Below are 22,964 nucleotides of genomic sequence, written 5' to 3'. Positions count from 1 at the left end.
ATGCCTAGTGCTCACCCCAATAAGCGTCCTCCTCAATGTCCCTTGCTCATTTAGCCTATCCTCCTACCCAACACCCCACCAGCAACCCTCAGTTTGTTCTCTGTATTTAAGAGTCGCTTATGGTTTGTTTTCCTTTCTGTTTTTATGTTATTTTTGCTTCCCTTCCCTTACGTCCATTTATTTTGTATCTTAAATTCCACATATTAGTGAAATCATATGCTACTTATCTTTCTCTGACTGACTTATTTCGCTTGGAATAATACACTCTAGTTCCATCCACATTGTTATAAATGGCAAGATTTCATTCTTTTGGATCACCAAGTAATATTCCATTGTATACATATATACATTCAAGAGTGGCTGCACCAGCTTGCATTCCCACCAACAGTGCAAAAGAGATCCTCTTTCTCTGCATCCTCGCCAACATCTGTGGTTGCCTGAGTTGTTAACGTTAGCCATTCTGACAGGGGTGAGGTGGTATCTCACTGTGGTTTTGATTTGTATTTCCCTGATGATGAGTGATGTTGAGCATTTTTTCATGTGTCGGCCGTCTGGATGTCTTCTTTGGAAAAGTGTCTATTCGTGTCTTTTGCCCATTTCTTCATTATTTGTGTTTTTGGGTGCTGAGTTTGATTAAGTTCTTTATAGATTTTGGATACTAACTATCTGATATGTCATTTGCAAATATCTTCTCCCATTCTGTCGGTTGCCTTTTAGTTTTACTGATTGTTTCCTTTTCTGTGCAGAAGCTTTTTATCTTAATGAGGTCCAAATAGTTCATTTTTGCTTTTGTTTTCCTTGCCTCTGGAAACATGTCAAGAAGTTTCTGCAACTGAGGTCAAAGAAGTTGTTGCCTGTTTTCTCCTCTAGGATTTTGATGGCTTCCTGTCTTACATTTAGGTCTTTCATCCATTTTAAGTTTATTTTTGTGTATGGTGTAAGAAACTGCTCCAAGTTCATTCTTCTGCACGTTGCAGTCCAGTTTTCCCAACACTATTTGCTGAAGAGACTGTCTTTTTCCCATTGGATATTCTTTCCTGCTTTGTCAAAGATTAGCTGGCCATATGTTTGCGGGTCCATTTCTGGGTTCTCTATTCTGTTCCATTGTGTCTGTTCTTGTGCCAGTACCATACCGTCTTGATGATTACAGCTTTGTAGTATGGCTTGAAGTCTGGAATTGTGATGCCTCCAGCTTTGGTTTTCTTTTTCAGGATTGCTTTGGCTGTTTGAGGTCTTTTCTGGCTCCATACAAATTTTAGGATTGTTTGTTCTAGTTCTGTGAAGAATACTGGTGTTATTTGGATAGGGATTGCTCAGAAAAGTTTTAAAGCAAGGATGAGTAGTACCAGACCATATATGTCAAAATCTTATGGCTGTTATTGTCATCTTAGACTATGGGGAGGACCCTGGATAGTTTTCCCAAATGGTCATGTCTTGACCTCTCAGGTGTCTGTGTTGTTAGGATCTCAGCTATTCTCTTCATCTAAAAGACATTTCTAGATTGCCTTCAAAATAGAGGCATCAACTACTGGATTTTTCTCTGAACACACTACCTTTTGGAACTGCAATGTGATCCTTCAGGGCCTCCTTCTGCCACGAAATACTGGTTGGGGGTTGGGGGGGGCGGTGGTGATAGTGGTGGAAGCATTCAATTAAGTGATGAGCCAGTGTCATCTCTGTGGAGGACCCCAGCTTCCCTTAAAACCGGTGGCGAAGCTTGTACCCAGTATAAGGTAATGAAGTATAGCCGAGAACCATGTAGTAATTATCTTTTATCCCTCGAGGATCTCAGAGATTTGTGTCCCGTTTCTCTGTCCTGTTACGGAGTATAGTGAAAGCAACAAATTTTGGAGACAAAGGGACCTGGCTTTGGTCTTAGCGGGGCCACCGCCAGAACTACAGCCACATTTGTGTTTTCCTGTAATGTGTAGTGTGCTGTGATTGATTGGACTTAAGTATGCACAACATTGGGGATTAACAGTTGACACATAAGCAGGTAGTTACTTCAAGTCAACTTTTAGGAAAATCCTGTTTTGCGCAAGTATTAACACAGGGGATGGCGACGATTCTGGGCTCGGCAACACCCTTTTTCCACTTAGCGTTTGGAAAAGGAACGTAAGGCCGAAAGGAGGTCTAACGCCCACCAGCAGGCACCGCCCCCCCTTAGCCCCACCCCTACCAAGGCCCCGCGTCCTTGCTATTGGTTCCTTTCGCTGCGCCGTCCGTTGCCGTGGAGACCAAGGCTATGGCAACCAGGAGAAGCCAAACTTGGTCCTTCCTCTGGAACCGCGAGGGCTCCAGGACAAGGGGCTGGACTCCGCGCGGAGTTCATGGCGCTCTACGAGCTTTTCTCTCATCCGGTGGAGCGCGGTTACCGCGCGGGGCTCTGCTCCAAGGCCGCGTTGTTCCTGCTGCTGGCCGCCCTGCTCACGTACATCCCGCCGCTGCTGGTGGCCTTCCGGAGCCACGGTGAGCTTGCCCGCGGCCGCTGTGCCGGTGCCCGCGGCCCGCTGTGCCGGTGCCCGCCTTCGTGACCTCCCCATTGCCCTCTCTATCTCAGGGCTTTGGCTGAAGCGGAGCAGCTACGAAGAGCAGCCGACCGTGCGCTTCCAGCACCAGGTGCTACTCGTGGCCCTGCTGGGACCCGATCACGGCGGGTTCCTGGCCTGGAGCACGTTCCCCGCCTTCAACCGACTGCAGGGGGATCACCTGCGCGTCCCGCTGGTTTCGGTAAGTGATTCTCCCTCAGGCCTAGAGGCCCACCGGGACTGGGAGAGGGTGGCGGGGGGAGGGTGAGCGGGCCCGGCCTGGGGAAACCCAGCTTGGGTCTTAGGGGTCGTGAACCCACGAAAATTGTGTACACAGGCACATTGGCCTGTGTATATGTTTAATTTCCCGGGAAGTGACTCTGTTGACTCATTTGACTTCAAGCAGTCCGCAACCCCAAGAAAGTTAGCCACTGCTGTTAGCATGTGTCCTACACAGAGACCCGAAGCCTGGGGATAGCCTGTGTCTCGTCCCCGTCATTTCCGTGGGCCTGGCCTGATGGATGAGTGGTCGCGAAAATTCCTTTATGAATCACAAAGGCCGAAAGGTGTTCTTATTAATTACCCCACTGTGTCGCTGCATTTGTGCATCGCCCCAGAGACCGGCAAGGGCATGCATTTTTAATGCAGACCTGACACGTGGAAGCCGAGGCGCTCATCGGTCAAGCGACCTCCCCAGAATGTGCGGGGCCCAGTCCCGCCTCCCTGGATTTGTAAGGGTGACTGCTGCTCCATTTTGCAGCTGTCCGGGATGAAAAGGAAACATTTTACTGTCTGTAATTTAGTATTTGGTTCAGGATGAGTGTTTCCTCTACATTCACCCCCTTTCTGCTCATTTTCTGAAAACATTTTCCTTTAGAAGTATAAAAATTCTATTTTTTCTTCTTCCAAAGTTGAATCTCTTTACCCCCAAAAATTTTTAAATCTGATTGGACATATGAATAACAACAAACAAAATATGAATTCAGATTGTTTTTTTCTGATTACTTTAAATTTTCATATTTTTTTCTGGTGGTAAACATGCATGCTCATTGTAAAATATTAAAGAATTACAAGTATATATAATGACAAAATTAAAGGTACATGTTAGGCATATGTATACTTGTTAATTAACCTTATTCTTTTTAAAATCTGCATAGTATTTCACAATATGGAATAACTGTAATGGATTTAACAATTCTCTCTTGGTGAATGTTTGATGTGCTTTTACTTTTTCACTGTTAGAATACTGCAGTGAACAAGATTTTGAGTAAATCTTGCACCTTTGAACATCAAATTATGAGGAATTGGAATACAAGCTGTTTGTTGAAATTGTATCAGTAAACATAAAACTAACCAAGGAAATAATTACTAAATCCAGTGAAATAAAAAGTAAGGAAAAAGGAGAAAGGTAAAGGATTTACTTAGTCATAATTATGGGAACACTGAATATAGATTGACTAACCAAAATGAGAGTTAAACTCAGTTGAGGAGTGGAGGGCAGAAAACTAACCTTTCATCTCTCCTTGTGGCAAGTCAATAGAGAATGCCCAACACTGAGAAATACAGAAGTGCCTGTGCTAATGTTATTTAAAGACATGGAGATACATTTCCACATAATCAGTAAATGAGATGAAAATATTTGCCATGGGGCTGGAAGTCTGCTGCGTTTTGTAACAAACATTGTTGAACATCTTTGATTCTTTAAATGATCAGGTATTTTAAATTAATTTTAGAGGCATCTGGGAGGCTCAGTCGGTTAGGCATCAGACATCGGCTCAGGTCATGATCTCACAGTTGGTGGGTTCGAGCCCCACATCAGGCTCTCTGCTCTCATCATGGAGCCCGCTTTGGATTCTCTGTCTGCCTCTATCTCTGTCCCTTCCCCATATCTGTTTCCAAATTGCATTCTCCCTCTCTCAAAAATAAATAATAAAAACATTAAAAAATTACCAGATGGGATTAAAAAATTGATTTTAAAACATAGAACTGGAGTTGGAGACAAATCTCCTTCAATAACTCCTCACTAATCATTACATGCCCATTTTTATTCTTACTGGAGATGATAATGCCTGTGGAGAAGGGTGACTATGGATGAGAGGCTGTGTCAAGATGTGCTTACTTTTCACTGTATACCCACTGTATTTCTCGTGTTCCACATGCATGTGATTACTTCCCAAAAGTGGAAGCAAAAGCGTTTATTCCAAACAAAAAATTAACTTGCTCATTTTACTTTAGATTAGTATTCCCTGTCTTTTAAGTTTTTGGTAGAAGATTTTTTTTCATCACATTTGTGTATTCCTCTCTATCATACTCCCTGGTTACTTGAGTCTAAGAATTAATTAGGAAAACTTAAAAATAATCATGAAAACAAGGATACAACATTAGGTTTCATTCATTTGTTCATCCACCAACTGACTGGCTTCCCCAACTGACTGCTAGTTAGCGAGGCTCTTATCTCTGTAACCGGAAACTACTCCCTCAAGAGCACTGCTCATGTTCCCCCTGCTTCGCCAATTTTTCATCCACGAAACCAAGACAATCTCTTATTTTTATGGTGCCCAGAACTATTAATCCTTTTTAATACCAGGTAATTTTACACTATGTAACACAAAGCCAAAGCTCCTTTTTCCTAGTCTTTCTTTTCCCTCCATTCCAGGCCAGTGTCTATAAGTAATCTATGAGTATATCATCTGTGTTCTTTCTCAGTAAATGATTTGCTTCGTTCTAGCTGAGCCCTTGGTTTGAGAATAATTTCCAATCATAAGATATAAATCAACGAGCTAGAAGATATAGTGCAAGTACAGATCTCAACAGCAACTCAACAAATAAACTCATTAGGAATAAGCTCAACAAGGAATGTACAAGACCTATGTAAATAAAAAGACTGGTGAATGACACAAAAGAGATCAAAAGAATGGTGATTTCTGTCATACTCTTGGATAGGAAAATTCAACATCATAAAGATACCTCTTCTCCCTTGGTTAATCTATACTTTCAATGCATTTTCAATGAAAACATAACAGTTTGGAGGGATAGACAGAAACTCTAGGACAAAGAGAAGGGTAATACAAGGAGAATAGCTCTATCAGATAATAAACTATACGTTAAGGTCATAATAAGTAAAGCAGTGTGGTTTGAAGAACTTGTATAAAAAGTATAGAAAAGGACTCATATATCATAAAGGTGGCATTTTAAATCAGTGACGAAAGCTGACTTACATAATAAAATGGTGTAGGGACAACTGGGAAGCCATATGGAAAAAGTTAAAATGGAGCCAGGGCTCAGACTCTACACCAGAATTAAAGTCCAGACAGATAAAAATTCAATTTAAAATGTGAAATAAGGGGCACCTGGGTGGCTCAGTCGGTTAAGCCTCCAACTTCGGCTCAGGTCATGATCTCACGGTTCGTGAGTTGGAGCCCCGCGTCAGGCTCTGTGCTGACAGCTCAGAGCCTGGAGCCTGCTTCAGAGTCGGTGTCTCCCCTCCCTTGGCCCCTCCTCCACTCATATTCTGTCTTTCTCTGTCAAAAATAAACATGAAAACAAATTTTAAATAATAAAAGTAATGAAACAAATGGTGGGCGAAAGCTTTTATATCTTGGAATAGGAAAGGTTATTCGAAGTGTGACATTAAATCTAGAAGCCATAAAAGAAACTTTTGGGTAAATTCAACTCTATAAAAATAAAAATAATTTTTTAAAACTATTGGCATGGTAAAACCATAAGCACAGTCAAAACACAAATGACAACTAGGAAAAAGTTTTATTATTTGTATCACTTGTAAAAAGCTCCTTTCCCTAACATAAAGTGCCTACAGATCTATAATTAAAAGACCAAGCACCCACTAGAAAAACAAAGAAAGAATGTAAACAGTTCAGAGAAAAGGAAACACATCTGACTCTTAAATATATGAAATCACACGCACGATTAGAGAAATGCAAAGAATATATTGAGATGCCATTTTTTAATCTATCAAATAGGCAAAAATTGAAGTGTGACAACATCGTGGTCAAGACGTAGGGAAGTGTGTGAGCACTTTCGTATGCCACTGATGGGAGTGTAGATTGGAACAACCTCTGTGAAGGAATACATGTCCTTACTTATCAAAATTACAGATGTACAGGCCTGTTTCAAGCCTGCTTCCATTTCCAGCCAGGTACCCTAGGTTTGTGCACACATGTGAAACGAGTTATATAAAAAGTTGCTTATTGCAGCATTGTTTGTAATTAGGTAAACAACCCATGTAGTAATAGAAGACTCAGCAAAGAAATTGTGGTACATCTGCCCAGTGGAATGTTGCATAGCTTTTTTTTTTTTTTTTTTTTAAGTTTATTTAGTTTGAGAGAGTTCCTATGCAAGTGGGGGAAGGGCAGAGAGAGAATCCCAAGCAAGCTCCATCCTGGGCTCAATCTCAAGAATCATGAGATCTTGACCTGAGCCAAAATCAAGAGTCCTAGGCTTAACTAACTGAGCCCAGGTGCCCGGCATAGCTATTTTTTTAAGTTATTATTTTTTTAATTTTTTAAAAATATTTGTTTATTTTTGAGAGAGAGAGAGAGACAGAGTGTGAGCAGGGGGAGGGACAGAGACAGGGGAAGATACAGAATCTGAAGCAAGCTCCAGGCTCTGAGCTGTCAGCACAGAGCCCAACACAGGGCTCGAACTCATAAACCGTGAGATCATGACCTGAGCCAAAGTCGGATGCTCAACCAACTGAGCCACCCAGGCGCCCCTAAGTTGTTTATTATTATTATTATTATTATTATTATTATTAGAGAGAGAGAGTGTGCATGCATGCACACACACAAGTTGGGGAGGGACAGAGAAAGAGGAAGAAAGAATCCCAAGCAGGCTACACTCTAAAGCAGGTTTGACACGGGGCTCGAGCCCACAAACTGTGAGATCATGACCTGAGTTGACATCAAGAGTCGGACGCTCAACGAACTGAGCCACCCAGGCACCCCTAGCTATTCTTTTAATGAAGTGGATCTCTGTATATTGAATTGCCTCCAAAAGAAATTGGTAAGTACAAAAACCAAAAATTATATATTGTAAGCTTCCATTCATATAAAAATAATAGAAAAAATAGCAACATATGTGTGTGTGGTTGTATACACATATACACACATGCATGTTCTTTCTCTGGAAAGATTCAAAAGACACAACATTGATTGCTCTGGGGAAGGAATTAAGTAGCTAAGGTTAGGATGGGAGAGAAACTTTTTCACTATATATTCTTTTGCTGTATACCCTTTTACCTTTTAAATTTTGTACGGTAAGAGTGTAATACATATTCCAGATATTTAGACTATAACAACAACAATTTTTAAAGGAAAAAATTTAGAAAGTGCCCAAGTAAGGCAAAAACAAACCAAAAACAATAACAGCTGCTAAGTATATAAAGTGACACAGCCGCTTTGGAAAATAGTTTGCAGTTCCTCAAAAAGTTAAACTAGAATTACTGTATTTTCTAGCACCTCCATGCCTAGGTATATGTGTACCCAAGAGAATTGAAGACCTATAGCTACACAAAAACTCATGCACAAATGTTCATAGAGGCTTTATTTCTAATAGCAAAAAACCCAACCCAAATGTCCATCAACAAATGAATGGATAAACGAAATGTGTTATAGCCATACAATGGAACATTATTCAACCACAGAAAGGAAGGTTCAGCATGGATGAACCTTCAAAACATGCTAAGTGAAAGAATCCAACCACAAAACAGCACAGCGTATGATTCCATTTATATTAAATGTTCAGAATAGACAAATCTGTAGAGACAGAAATTAGGATTCCACAGGCTTGGGGAATTGGGGGAGGGGAGAGATGGGTAGTGACTCATGTGCTTGGGGTTCCTTTTCTGGATGAAGAAAATATTTTGAAATTGGAACTTAGATAGTGGTCATAGTTGCACAACTTTTGAATATCCTAAAATCTACTGAATTGTATATTTTATCATATGTGAACTAAGTCTCAGTTTTGTTTTAAAGCAGGTGGGTGATCTTATGGTAATACACCAGGGAAGCAGTGGTTTTAGGTCAAGGTTTGACCAAATGCTGGGGAGTGGCTTTGTGGTTGCTAATTTGGGAAAATGCCTCAGCAGTCAGAAACGGCCTTGCTTCTCCTTTTGGTCAGATCACCTTGCACGGCGTCTCTAAAGTCCCTATGCTTTAAATGCTTTCAAAGTCTGAGTTTCTTGTTGTTGCTATTGTTGCTAATGACAGAAGGAAAAAAAAAAGCACAGGGTGACCTCTCTCTTCAATAAGGTGAAGGTGACTTAGCTCTTTAAGGCATGTGTGGACCCATGGAATATGGGGGCTGAAGGCTATAAAGGGATTCAGGAAGGTGAATGGAGAGCATCATGTGTCTGAGATACCCATTTTGTTTTCACATCTCTCAAATCAAAATCTGTCCTCTCTAAGGTATCTTACAATAGCTGCTGCCGGGAGACAGGCTTGGCATAGTCCTCATTGCCTACCCATGTGCAAACATCAGATGTGCCAGGGTCAAAACTTCCAGAAGGGACAACGGCATCTTGAAAGAAAACCCCAGCAACAATAATTAAACATTATCTTAACCCTGAGAACCAAATGTTGGCCATTTGGAAGGTTCAAGAGGCACTTAAAAATAGGCTAGCTCTACATAACTTTTAAAATTTGTATTTTTTTTTTTTTAAAGGATAATATTTTTTTTTTAATTTTTTTTTCAACGTTTATTTATTTTTGGGACAGAGAGAGACAGAGCATGAACGGGGGAGGGGCAGAGAGAGAGGGAGACACAGAATCGGAAACAGGCTCCAGGCTCTGAGCCATCAGCCCAGAGCCCGACGCGGGGCTCGAACTCACGGACCGCAAGATCGTGACCTGGCTGAAGTCGGACGCTTAACCGACTGCGCCACCCAGGCGCCCCTAAAATTTGTATTTGAGGGAGAGAGAGAGAGAGAGAGAGAGCACGCGTGTGAGCTGGGAAGAGGGGCAGAGGGAGAGAGAGAGGCTAATTTTAAGCAGGCTCCATGCTGAGCATAGAGCCCAACGCGGGGCTGGGATCATGACCTGAGCTGAAACCAAGAGTTGGATGTTCAACTAACTGAACCACCAAAGCGCCCCATAATTTTAAAGCTTGCTTAAGAGCCCAGACCAATGGATTTTAGTTAATTTTTAAAAAATATTTTATCAGAAAAAAAAATTTATTGGGGCGCCTGGATGGCTCAGTCGGTTAAGCGTCTGACTTTGGCTCAGGTCATGATCTTGCGGTTGGTGAGTTGGAACCCTGCATTAGGCTCTGTGCTGACATCTCAGAGTCTGAAGCCTGCTTCGGATTCTGTGTCTCCCTCTCTCTCTCCCCTCCCCACTCACACTCTGTCTCTCTCTCTGTCTCTCAAAAATGAATAAACGTTAAAAAATTTTTTAAAAATATTTTACCAGAAGACAAAATTACATAGAAAAGCATGGCTAACATTGAGTCACAAAGTGATGCAAGAGTATCAAAATGTAAAGAAGTTTTAGGAATCCCTAGATCAATTTATTATGTATATATATATGTATATGTATATACATGTATATTATATATATATATAACAATATACATATATATGTATGTACATATATATAAATAAGTATATACATATATATTGTTTTATTTGAGAGAGAGTGGGTGAGCAGGGAAGAGGGGCAGAGAGAGAGAGAATCTTAAGCAGGCTTCACACTCAGCACCGAGCCTGACGTCGGCCTCAATTCCACGATCCTGGGATCATGACCTGAGCGGAAATCAAGAGTCAGACACTCAACTGACCAAGCCATCCAGGTGCCCATATAATAGGTGCTAGGATATAAAGTAACGGTGCATTTTATAATTGTTGGTATCTTAGGTTCATTGAAATGCAGGTAGCAAGGATTTGATGAGTCTAGGGGCCATAAAGTATTGGTCCCTACTTTGCTGGAGACCGAAAGACTGTGCCAAAGAATATTTTCAACATTAAAAGAAAAAAATGAAACACCTAATGATGACAAGTAATACAGCACGATGGACACTGGTATACACTAAAAAATTAAACTTGGGGCGCCTGGCTCGCTCAGTTGGTAAGCCATGCAACTCTTGATCGTGAGTTTGAGCCCCACATTGGGTATAGAGATTACTGAAACATAAAATCCTTTGAAAAAAATTAATAAATTAACCTTTGATGAAAGAATATGATATGAAAGAATTAAAAGGTATGAAAGCAAACAGGGGCCTAACAAAATTCCAACAAGCCATCAATACTATAGAATCTCCGATGGGGAAAATGTTACAAGTTGGAGCCCTCCGGAAGTAATGGCGGTGATTAAATTTACAGCAACTCTCACAGTCAGGTGGTGTGCATGGCAGTGGGTCTTGTTCCGCTCCACACCCATCCTCCTCCACCCTGCCTTGTCCTGCTCTCTGAGTTGCTGAAAACCACATCCTCCTTTGCCCACTGGCTCTCTGTGAGGCTCGGCCTGTAGGAGGCATGATGAGCTTACTTCTGGGAGTGGGAGAAAACTTGAAACTGCAACCAGAGGGAAGAACCATTGCCCGGGTTAAGCAAACCGAAGGAAGAAGTCTCCAGCCTTATTGATTCCCTCTGGTGGGTTCTTTCTTCCAGGCTCCTGAGGTCTGGGTCCCAGCTCCTTGAGGTAATGCCAGCCTCTTCCCTTCCTTCTGCAGACCTAGGTGTGGTGCTGCTTCCTGCCGTCACCCTAACCTGGTACTCCCCTCCTGCCTTTCTGATCCTCTAATACCTTTGTTACTAATTATTCCCTGTACTACACTCCCTCTGTTAAAGTTATTGTTTACTTTTGTTTCTGTCTTCCTGATTGGCCCCAGATGGATCTAGGCACACTGATGAGAATTGACTAAACCTACCAATGCCTGCATTTATCTCATCTAGTATATTTGTATTGATTTCCCATATATCCTAAAGGATTATCCTGCTTTAACCACCAGAAATCTTTAAAATTAGGGTTCTTTTTTAAAAAAAAGTTTATAATGTTTATTTATTTTTTTGAGAGACAGAGAGAGAGAGTGGGGGAGGGGCAGAGAGAGAGGGAGTCACAGAATCCAAAGCAGGCTCCACATCATCAGTGCAAAGCCTGATGTGGGGCTCAAACCCACAAACTGTGAGATCATGACCTGAGCCGAAGTCAGACGCTTAACGGACCGAGCCACCCAGGCGCCCCTGAAATTAAGGTTCTTGTGGGCTATTGTAGAAGGAGCACTAAATAGAGCCTGTAAATCTTAAGTCCTAGCCCCAGTTCTGTCACTGGGTCCCATACCCTTTCTTAGCCTCAGTGTAATACTGTAAAGAGCTCTTTTTAATTATTGCTAATTTTTACTATAGCTGAGGTATGCAGAGGAATCAGATGGGACAATCAATGGATATACAGATTGCTTCAAATTGCACATATGCCTTGTAAAAATAAGGTACTGGTGTAATTTATGAATTCTCTCAGCCAAACACACCAATTGGGTTTTAGATACTAACCTTGAACTTGTGTTAAAGAAGTATTAGCTCTCTGAATGCCTGCCTTTAGACCTGTTGCACATGTGTTAAGCTTGATTTGAACTCAGTGGAATGAAATGGTGGATGTCATCAGTGGTCCAAGTGCTGGCACAGAAATGCAGCCCACCCTGCCCACCCTGCGGGGGTGACAGCCGGACCTGACGGCGGGCGCTTGTGGGATATGCAGTGCATACATCATTCGTTCACCCCCCTGCTGCCTTGGCCTCAGCCTCCACCTCCCTCCTCACCCACTCGGCGGCACTGGCCTCGTCGCTCCCTTAAGCACTGACCCACTTTGCACACAGCGCACAGCGCGGAGCGGGTGAACTTTGTCAGCAGGGATCACTCTTACCCCAGATATTTCTGTGCCTCATCACCTCACTTCATTCCAGCCTCCCACAGTCAGATATTCCTGAAAATTTCCTTTAAAAAATGGCTGTGAAATCCTACCCTGTCATTCTTTCATTTCAGCCTATTTTATCTCTCTTTGTGGCCCTTACCACATTTGTTTATTGATTTATCTTCTGCCTCCCTGGCCGGGAACAAAAGCGCCATTAGGGTAAGGAGTTCATCTGTTTTGGTTGCCATTGTATTTCCAGCACCCGACAGTGCCTGGCACCTAGTAGGCCCCTAAAAAAATACTTGACAAAGGAACGTGTGAATTTAACAGGCAGACACTAAATGATTCCTCGGTGTCAGATCCCTGTCCTGTGTGAACTTGAAGCAGAAGTGTGTGCACAGACAGAACACAGACTTACAAACTTTGATGCTGGCGTTTTGCAAAAAGATTTGTCCTACCCAACGTTTTCCCCTTGAGGGTTTGGTTTTTTAAGTCTGGGTGTTTTAGTCCTAGAAAGAGGACGAGATTCTAAGTCAAAGATGAGGTTTCAAATCCAGTCTTTACCACTACTAGCCACACATGACAAACCCCTCCATCTCCCTGAACCTCAATTTTCTCGTCCATACAGTGGGGATAATACTCGCTCTGCTTCCCTCAGGCTTTATTGTAAAGATCAAATAAAAAATGCATTTCTGTCCCCCCCACACTGTGTTGGGGTCTGGATTCTTCTAGCAACTCATCCCAGCCACTCTCCTGTCCTGCAAGTGGAGACGTTTGATCTTTGTCTTCCTCTCCAATCCTAAGATCCAGAAGGCAGGGGTCCGCTACGTAGAGTTAACGCGACTTTGTCTCGCCAGTCTTCCCAACCAAAGAAAATTCACGGGAAGACAAGGCAGCCTGTTCCCCATCCTACTCAAAATTGCTAATACCTCATTGCCTCAGCGACTTGATCGCCAGCCTTGTAACAGATATCTCTCCCCTACACCTGTGAAGCTGATGGAACAGGACAGAGAAAACAGAATCCGACAGAAGAGAGAGAGGGTAGGCTTCTCTGTCACAAGGCCTAGGATAAGGACATTATTGTCTAGAAGGAAAGACATGATTGAAAGGTCCTGAAAACTGAGCTGGCTTCATCTCAAACAACCGTAGTAGCCCGAAAAAGAACAAAGAATCTCTTCCTTGCATGGTAGTAATGGCAGAAAGCAAAATGAATCTGTTCACAGAGCATGCAGATGAGAATGTTGATATACCATAGTAGAATCTTTCTGAGGACCTACAGGGGAAAAGGGTCACTTGTAGCAACAGGATCCAGAGCTGTGCCAAGGAATCGTGTCACAGTGATCTTATTTCAGTGACCATCTTCCCGGTTACTCATTTTAGGGTCACTATGGGGTGGGACTATGGGAGGTGAGGCCGGATTCTGGTGTTTTTTATGAGCCGTCATTTGCCTTTTTCCTTCCTTAGGTCTCTGTTTTCCCTACTTTCATGTCCATAATTTGTAAATCATCTGTGTAGTTTTAATGCCTCACTGATTTTACATAGCTTCCTTTTTCATTGTGTTGATTGGTACTAAAAGAGGCACTCAGCTTCCAAGCCCCGACATCCATGATGAGAACGAGGTCCAGTATCGATAGTCTAAAGCAAAGACGCTCGTGGTTAAACAAAGTATAAGTAGAACTCGGTGGTTTTCTTCTGAGTCTGTTTGGGGGAATGCGTAACGAGGAAGATTCATTTCTTTTCTATTTAAAACAATTTTTTTAATGTTTATTTACTTTTGAGAGAGAGAGCAAGAGTACAAGCAGGGGAGGGGCAGAGAGAGAGGGAGACAGAGGATCGGAAGCAGGCTCCGCACTGACAGCACAGAGCCTGATGCGAGGCTCGAACTCACAAACTGTGAGATCATGACCTGAGCCAAAGTCGGATGCTCAACCGACTGAGCCACCCAGCTCCCCTTTTTTCTATTTTAAAAAGCTGACTTCTAGGGGCGCCTGGGTGGCTCAGTCGGTTAAGCGCCTGACTTCGGCTCAGGTCATGATCTCATAGTTTGTGAGTTCGAACCTCGCGTCGGGCTCTGTGCTGACAGCTCGGAGCCTGGAGCCTGCTTCACATTCTGTGTCTCCCTCTCTCTGCCCCTTCCCTGCTCATGCTCTGTCTCCCTCTGTCTCAAAAATAAATAAACATTAAAAAATTTTTTTTAAATAAAAATAAAAAGCTGACTTCTAGAGAAGCAGAAGGCAATTCTAATGTGCTATTTAAATATTCCATGTAAACTCAAGATGTGTTTCCAAAGAAAGAAGAACACGCCAGCAGCACAACAAACCAAAAAGATCAAAGGAGACAACGAAAAAAGAAAAATGCCATCCCGGTGCTGTTGATCTTGCCGCTTCAAGCTCCTCTTCAGTTTGAGAAGCACTAGTACGAAAGCTCAGGGGCCACGCACATGGCGTCTCTTTCCCTGATATTGATCCATTTATACCCATTTATTCCTTTGTTTCCTTTGGTGGGGGAGATAAATCCTGTGAATAGCAAAGGAATGGGTCACGTGTACAACAGTGGCTTCTTCCCAGACTCATTAAGGACCAGGGTCACTGGCCCTCTTTGGGTTTCCTAGACTCGAGAAGAAGACAAGAACCAGGATGGGAAAATGGACGTGTTACATTTTAAACTGGAGCTTCCTCTGCAGTCCACGGAACATGTTCTTGGTGTGCAGCTCATCTTGACTTTCTCCTACCGATTGCACGTGAGTCCATTCCTTGCGGCAGCCCGTCCCCTCCCTTTTGTCTTTTAATAGAACGGAGCCCTCTCCCTGATCTCTAGGAAAACTCACGCTGCACAAGGCTCTATTATGAGGTGTAGTGTGGGGTTTAATTGAGGGAAATCGAATGCTTCTCATTGGGGTCCTATTAATGTAGGTGAGCTGCTAAGACGCTCAGAGGGTTTTCTGGGCGGGGTGCTTCCTGCATGGCTAACCCTGGTGTTTAAGGGACTAGTAGGCAGCAACCACAGACAGGGATGCTGGGAACGCAGAGCCTTCCGATGTGACTGAAATGGCTATCGTCTCTCCTTGTGATGATTTCAGAGGATGTCGACATTCGTGATGCAGAGCATGGCGTTTCTCCAGTCCTCCTTTGCTGTGCCAGGGTCCCAGCTCTATGTGAACGGAGACCTGAGGCTGCAGCAGAAGCATCCCCTAAGCTGCGGTGGCCTCGACGTTCGGTACAACGTAAGGGTGCTTTTTACTGTCCACCTCTTGTTTCTCTCTGTTACCGTTTCCCAAGTTCTTTGAAGAGGGAGGACATGAAAGTTGGAAATAGCATTTTTCTGTGGGTGGCACAGAAGAGGATTTCTGAGGAATTCTTGCCATGAATTCTTTCAAAACATAGAGACAGATACACCTGTATTTGTATCTAAAAAGAGGGGGGGGATCTGTCTTTAAGAACTAAACTGCGTGTTGTTTTTGGGTGCCCGTGTGCACACACACGGCATATTCCAAGCGGTGTTTTGCAGTTCGTGTAAAACACTGGGGGAATCGTACTAACCACCGTTTATTAAGCACATAACATATGCCAGCCCTGCGTTAAGAGGTTTAAATATATCATCTCATTGAATCATGACAGCAGCCTCGTGAGACGCCTGCTCCTGTCATTTCCCAGCTCTCCAGCCTCTTGTCCTATCACGGTCCCCCTGCCTGCTTTCTAGCCACACGGGCCCTCTTGCTGTTCCTCAAGCCTGCAAAAGGAAGTTCCTGCCCCCCCGCCCCGCCAGGTTATGCACTTGGCCTTTCCCTCTGCCAAGTGTCCACACAGCCTGCTCTGCTACTGCATTCGGGTCCCTGCTGGAATATCCCTGAGCACAGTCCTTCCCTGACACTCCTTTCTAAAGAGCATTCTCCTCCCTGCCCACCACTCCACACCCAGATTTCTTTTCTGTACTTCCACTGGAAATATCGAAGATCTGTTTTCAGTTCTTTGCTAGCTGTTTTTCCCCAGTGGCAAAAGCACTGACATCTTCTGTACTGTCACTCCAGTACCTAAAACAGGGCCTGGCACACTGAAAGCACTCAGACAGATTTGTTGAAAGACTGAACTCGCCTTTCACACATGAGGAAACTGGGGCGGATAGAGACTAATGAATTTTCCTCAAATACTGCCGCTTGTAAATAACAGAACCATGAACTGTCTCTCCGGGGCTGGAACTCATGCATATGATCGCTCATGACTAACCTTTCTTTTACCACTGGGGGGCCACATAAGTTGGGCTGCTCTACTTTTGAAAATGAAATTCAGTGTTATCAGTTATTACAGGCATAAACCAGGACTGTTCCAGATAAATGTATTTATGGTCAGTTTAGCCATAATCAATATAAGTTAAAAAAAAGAAAAGGAGGGGGACTATAAGATATAAACCTTTTTTTTTAAGCTTATTTATTTTGAGAGAGAGAGAGAGAGCAGGCATGCACGAGCAGGGGAGGGGCAGAGAGAGAGAGGGAGAGAATCCCAAGCACGCTCAGCAACGTCGGCTCAGCACAGAGCCCAACACGGTGCCGAAGACTGCAGCTGAGTCTGACACGCAACCGACTGAGCCACCCAGGCACCCCAAGATATAAACATTTTATATGAAGGTTTATATAGTAGCATATGTCAACAGGAATGTGATATTAGAAGGCAGGAGATCGTTTCCTTCTTCAAAGGATCAGATGCTTATTATTTGTACTTTATCCTATTTTCATTTCTACACTTAAAAGAGATAAATTACAGAGCATTCAAGGAAGAGCAAGAAAAAGACAAAGAGGTTGAAAATATGGTCTCCTTAAAAAATGTAAGGAATTACTGCTCCCCTTGGAATAGAGAGGGGTATTTTATAACTAGCTGTAAAACCTGTGAAAGGTGGATATTGACCCCTGTTTCTATCCCTGCAGAAGGGAAGACTGAACATAGATGATTTAAATTATTGGGGTGGCTCAGTCTGTTAAGCGGCCGACTTCAGCTCAGGTCATGATCTTGCAGTTCATGAGTTCGAGCCCCGCATCGGGCTCTGTCCTAACAGCTCAGAGCCTGGAGCCTGCTTCAGATTCTGTGTCTCCCTCTCTCTCTCTGCCCCTCCCATTGTCTCTCTCTCTCAAAAATAAATAAACATTAGAAAAAATTGTTGCACGGGAGGTCATCCATCCTTGAAGAAAGGGTTACTGATGCCTGAGCAGGCCACCATGCACGACAGGCCAGTCTCAGCTGTGGGTGGGTGGGAGGAGAGAAGGATGAGTGGAAAAGTGGCTGGGGGCTCACTCCACACCCTCCTGCCACATCCCAGGTGTCTGTAATCAACGGGACCAGCCCTTTTGCCCGTGACTATGACCTCACCCACATTGTTGCCGCTTACCAGGACAGGAATGGTGAGTCATGGGTACAATGCATTCAGCTGCTTCTCCAGGACCTTCCAGGTCAGTGGGAACATTGGACAAAACCACAACTGGAGCTCTTGTCATGATAAAAATGTCCAAGCCAGTGACTACTCAGTGATGGGAGGGGGACAGGCTACCCAGGGTCTGTCCTTTTCCTCCTGATCTAAAGACCCCACACCCCGCCCCTGCCACCGCTACTCTTAACGTCCAGCAGGTGAGTGCTCATTTATGTCTCATGTTTATTGATCACTAGCTTGATGGATTTCTTTTTTTCTGTAAATGCCTAATTGAGTTGCTCCCCCACCACACCTGTAAAAGGAGCCAAAGACAAATTGCTAACCCTGGCTTTCAGCTAGAAGTAGGGAATGTGACTGACTTACCCCCAAATAAGCAGCTGAAGTAGAGCACGGGGCCCGGCGTTCTGGCTGGAACGCTGAGCGTGTCCATCCCTCACAGAGGAAAGGCTCTCGGGCCAGTGTGTGTGCTTGACTCAGCACATTGGTCTGGTTGGCCGTCTGAGGTTTCCTCTAAAGGCATCTGAAGCATTACGTGGCAGCCGGACATCGTAGATACCACCCACACACATTTATCAAGTTGTGAGGACCACAATCCCAGTACTTCTTCCTGAATTTTTGTAATACACTGGTGGCATTATTCCCAAACCAGAGGAATGTTAAAACAAAAACACTCATCTACAACTTTTCTTTCTTTATTCCTTCTAGTCTTTGTCCATATGCAGATTTTTTTTATACAGCTCTTATCATAGTTTATAAAACATTTTAGGATCCAACTTTTTTTTTTTGTACTTCGTAATGTAAATATTTCCCCGCGCTACTACAAAGTTTTAATTGGTATTATTTTTAGTGGTAGCATAGTATTCCTTTGCTTAGCCATTCAGCAGTGGAAGAACACACAGACGGTTCCAAGTTTGTAACATAAATATTTTGACAAGTGTTTCAGCAAATAATTTGTGAGCAGCTTTGCATAGTCAATTCTCTTTCCTTCTGAGTCATTTTTTTGGGAAAAGTTCTGATGTGCAGAATTTGCATGAGGGGTCAAAGAGTACTTTGATAGTCCTTATTATTTTATTGAGAGAGCATTCATGGATTGATTTAACTCCTGCTTGTGTTGCAGTAACCACCGTCCTGATGGACTCCAACCCCATCTGGCTGGTGGGAAGGGCCGCCGAGGCTCCATTTGTGATTAACGCCATCATCCGGTACCCAGTGGAAGTCATTTCATATCCTTTCTGTTAAAGAGCCATAGTAGCTCAGTTTCAAAAACAGGAAAGTGCCTCCCTTGTCCCAAGAAGGGACAGATATGGGAAGCCTCAGATTGGAAATTGCTTAAATGACTCCGTCTGCTGTTCGTGCAGGGACAAAAAACAAACAAACAAAAAAAACAACCTCATTTCCTCTTCAAAGCTCTGGACGATTCTTCAGACCAGAATCATCCATATGTATGTATTAATAATCTTCTATCGTCCCTTTTATCATAAGGGCATTTGAAACATTTTTGCCATTTCCTGTCTAAACTAAACCTTTGGCTTAACTTCCACTTAGAAAATATCATCTGTGACTCCTTAACTGGCTGTACTTATCTACCAGGATTCTGGGAAATGATAAAGTTTGCCTGGATCCAGTATGTCAGTATCCTGCTTATCTTCCTCTGGGTGTTTGAAAGAATCAAAAGATTTGTGTTTCAGAATCAGGTGGTGACCACGATCCCTGTCACCATAATGCCCCAGGGAGAACTGTATAAGGAGCACTTATCATAAGAAGACCATTTCTGAGAACTAAGCAGGACCCTGGCTACCTCAGCCTTGTCTTCTGGGAACGGCCATCTTAAGAAATTTTTGCAAAGAGCTCCTCATGGACACGTGCCCGTGCGTGTCCTTTTCCTATCAGAGACAAAGGACAATCCGTTGTAAGTTTTCTCTACGCAAATTCCATGTCTTCTAAGCACCTCCACAATCTTCAGGGACTAGTTTGTGGAAACATCCAGAGGTTCCTGAAGGCTATAATTTGCTTTTTTTTTTTTTTTTTTTTTTTGCCTTAGACTTGAATTTCAGGAGAAAACTGCAGTCAGTTCAGAACTCTTGGAAAGAGTCCCATCTCTGGTCAAGCAAAGACTTTTCCTCTCTTGAACTGAGAAACATGCTATGCATTTCTTCCCACTATTGTAAACCACTTTTTACTCTTTCAGGCCTCTCTTGTGAGAGATATGCAAATCAGTAGCACTTTCCACTCCTGAGCATCTAAATTTCCCATTCAGAACTTTGGTTTCCAGAACTGAGAGGTCCTTGAGGGGGAGAATGGGAGCGAGAGAAAGGGAGCGCTGGAGAGCACATGCACGCACACGTGTCCGGTGGGCGACTCCAGGACACCGGGACCATCCACCTGCCCTCAGGCTAACAGACAGTGGTCTGTCATCAGCTGGGCTGAGCAGCCCTTTATCCCTGCCCTGCTGTGGCTGGCTTTGTGCCCTGCCTTTTGCCCTGTCTGTGCCCCTGGAACAGCAGGCTGAAGCCAGAGTGCTCTTTCGTTCACAGTCCCCTCCGCAACAGTGGGGGAAGTAAGGATTGTAACAACAGTTTCTTTCTCTCTGGCCCTTACCCAACAGCCTGGACACTTGCCACTCCTCCTCCTTGACAGCCCTCCCCCACTTCTTGAAAAGGACGCGGGTGACAGAGGACCTGTTGTTGGTATTGGCTCCCACTGCCAACAACCACAGAATTTGTTTGGAGGGCTAGCAGGAGACCCAGCTACTTGTATTTCCCGTGATGAAGGGACAGGGTGCCCGTCAGAGTGAGCAGCTTTGGGGAGAACGAACAAGGTGCACTGAGAGGGTAAAGAGGATGCTTGCCCGCCCAGGACAGCCTAATCCGGCCTGGTTGTTAGCAGAATGACAAGCGGTCCGACAGGATCAACCTCCTGCCTAAATGAGTGTCATCAGGATGGGACTGCTGAAATGGGCCTCTGTTGCACACGGAAGGCTAGTTCGCCGTTCCTGGCCTGAGGAAATGAGCTGTCCTCAAAGGACAGATGGATCTGCTTTATGATCCCAAGATGTCACTGGCACTGGAGACACGCCTGCTCTGAACCATGCGTCAGGCCCACCCACCCACACACTCCTCTACACGTGTATGCCTCAGTTTACCTTGGAGATTCAGTTCTCATTTCCAAAGCACCTTTTCTTTCAGGCTGACCAAGATAAGAGTTTTGGAAACAGCCGCTTTGAAGTATTCAAGCACAAAACTAGCTTAACACTGGCCCCTCTGCCTTGTCTTTTACTATCTAGGGCTGTTTATATACCTACACATTTTTTCTTGGGATTTAAATGAAAAATGGTTTTTGGTTTGAATCACAAAAAGGTAAGGAGAAACGGGAAGATAGCTAAAGACATGAATTAACACCGCTTTGCATTTTGTTAAATTATTTTCAGGCAGAACTTGTATAAAGAACCATGATATTTTGTACCTTTCTAATTAAAACATTCAAAATGGAAGGCTGCACGTGTCTGTTATGAGAAGACTTTGCAAAGGGGGTGGGGATGGGGAGGGCAGAGGTTGCGCACACTTCTCCGAGTTACTCACCGGCAGCCTTCCGTTGCCAGGGCTCTGCCCAAAGACCTTGGAGCTTTTGTTAGCTCTTTGGCAACATCCCCTGGTCCTGCCCCAAGTAAATGTGAGTTTTTGGTGGAATCCACATGGCATGTGGAAACCCACAGGCTGGAAAATTACAACTGTGTCTGGTGAATATCAAATTATTTACGGATCAGATGTTGGTAGCTTCCAAAGGGGAATGACACAGTGTAGTTGGAAGAGGGGAAAGGTGAGAAATATACAGGATTTTATCAACTGAGCTGTAACTCACAGCTAAGTCAAGGTTTGAGACAATTACTCAATATGTGGGGTGTGGCGGGGGGGGGGGCAGATCTCTAATTTCAGTAAATGATTTTCCAGTTTCTGTTTGAATCAGGTGAGGCTCCCTAAGGCCCTGCTTAGGTCCCATCATGGAAGATTAATAAGGCAATTCTCTGTCTTCTTTTATTCTTTCTCTTCATGTTCGTGCTTTTTAAAAGACGTCTTGTTTCTTTCTGACCAGAGAAGTTCTAAATGCCTATTGGGGAAAATGTAAAATTACAGAAACCTAAAGAAAATAAGTTGTCTGTAAATGTAGAAGTTATCACGATTGGCATTCTGGCACACATCTTTCTAATCTTTTGTAGTCTTTCTAATTTTTTCATTATCATAAACACTTCTATGAACCTTGTGTATAAATCCTTCTTGCCAGTTTATTTCCTTAAGTTAGATGCTAGAAAGGAATTACTAATTCAGAAAGCTTATGGCCGTTCTTAAGGATTTAAATTCATCTTGCCAAACCGCATCCTGGAAAGAATGCACTAATTTATACTCCCAGCAGCAGAGACTTCTTTTAGATCCCAGCACGGATTGTAGGAGGTCAGAATTTTTTTTCAGATGCCTGGACTCTGTTGTTATCTGGGCGGGGAAGGGGGACGGAATGCTTTACTTTTTGAAATGTATCTTGTATTTACCCGGACTTGCTACCAAGCCTGTGCCTCTGGGATGAGACTAGAACAGGGAAGGGACGGGAGGAGGGGGCAGCTCTGGGCTTAGGTCCTGAGGGCCACCTGGCGTCTCGGCCCCTCCCAGCTGGGCTACTGGCTGGGGAGGCTGCGCTGTCCGCTCGGCATCAGGATGCCTTGGACTTGGCTTACTTAGGTCTGAGGCTGGGGGCTTGGGAAAGCGGCTTGGATTCCAAGGCACTTCGCTTCGAGGATGACACAGAGAGCGGGGGGGGGGGGGGCAAGATTACGATTTGATTTCCCTCGCCAGGGCCTTTTGTGCTCCCCGGAGGCTTCGCTCTCCGCGACCGGAGCGGGAGACAACTCTTTCGGTCAGCTAGTCGGGTGAGGGGGTGAGCGCCAGCGCCCTTTGACATCCTCCCGCTGCCCCCGGGGCCCACCTGCGCCCGCCCTCACCCCGCCCTCCCGCGCCCGCCCCCGCCCCCGCCCCCGGGCGGCCGCCCCTCCCCCGAGGTGGGGAGGGTAGTGGGAGCCGGGGGCCAACCGGCTCCTTCCTTCCTTCCGTCCCTCCCGCCCCGGCTCCCGCCCGCCGGCTCCGGGACCGCAGCCACGTCTGAAAGCGCCTCATTG

General features: G+C 44.2%; 1 protein-coding gene across 1 annotated transcript; it reads left to right on the top strand.

The window, feature by feature from the left end:
- Positions 1–1,230: 1,230 nt before the first annotated feature.
- On the top strand, positions 1,231–21,293 carry TMEM231 (transmembrane protein 231). The gene is made up of 7 exons (XM_047078788.1): positions 1,231–2,469; positions 2,561–2,730; positions 15,000–15,128; positions 15,468–15,611; positions 17,696–17,777; positions 18,921–19,026; positions 19,383–21,293. The coding sequence occupies exons 1-7, from the start codon at positions 2,331–2,333 to the stop codon at positions 19,561–19,563; spliced, it is 951 nt and encodes a 316-aa protein (XP_046934744.1). The 5' UTR covers positions 1,231–2,330; the 3' UTR covers positions 19,564–21,293.
- Positions 21,294–22,964: the final 1,671 nt, after the last annotated feature.

The sequence above is a fragment of the Lynx rufus genome, unplaced genomic scaffold (assembly GCF_022079265.1).
Source record: "Lynx rufus isolate CCGP_SWC_20201006 ecotype Redwood Valley unplaced genomic scaffold, mLynRuf1.p SCAF_16, whole genome shotgun sequence".
Taxonomy (NCBI): domain Eukaryota; kingdom Metazoa; phylum Chordata; class Mammalia; order Carnivora; family Felidae; genus Lynx; species Lynx rufus.
This window is presented reverse-complemented; position numbering and strand designations above follow the sequence as displayed.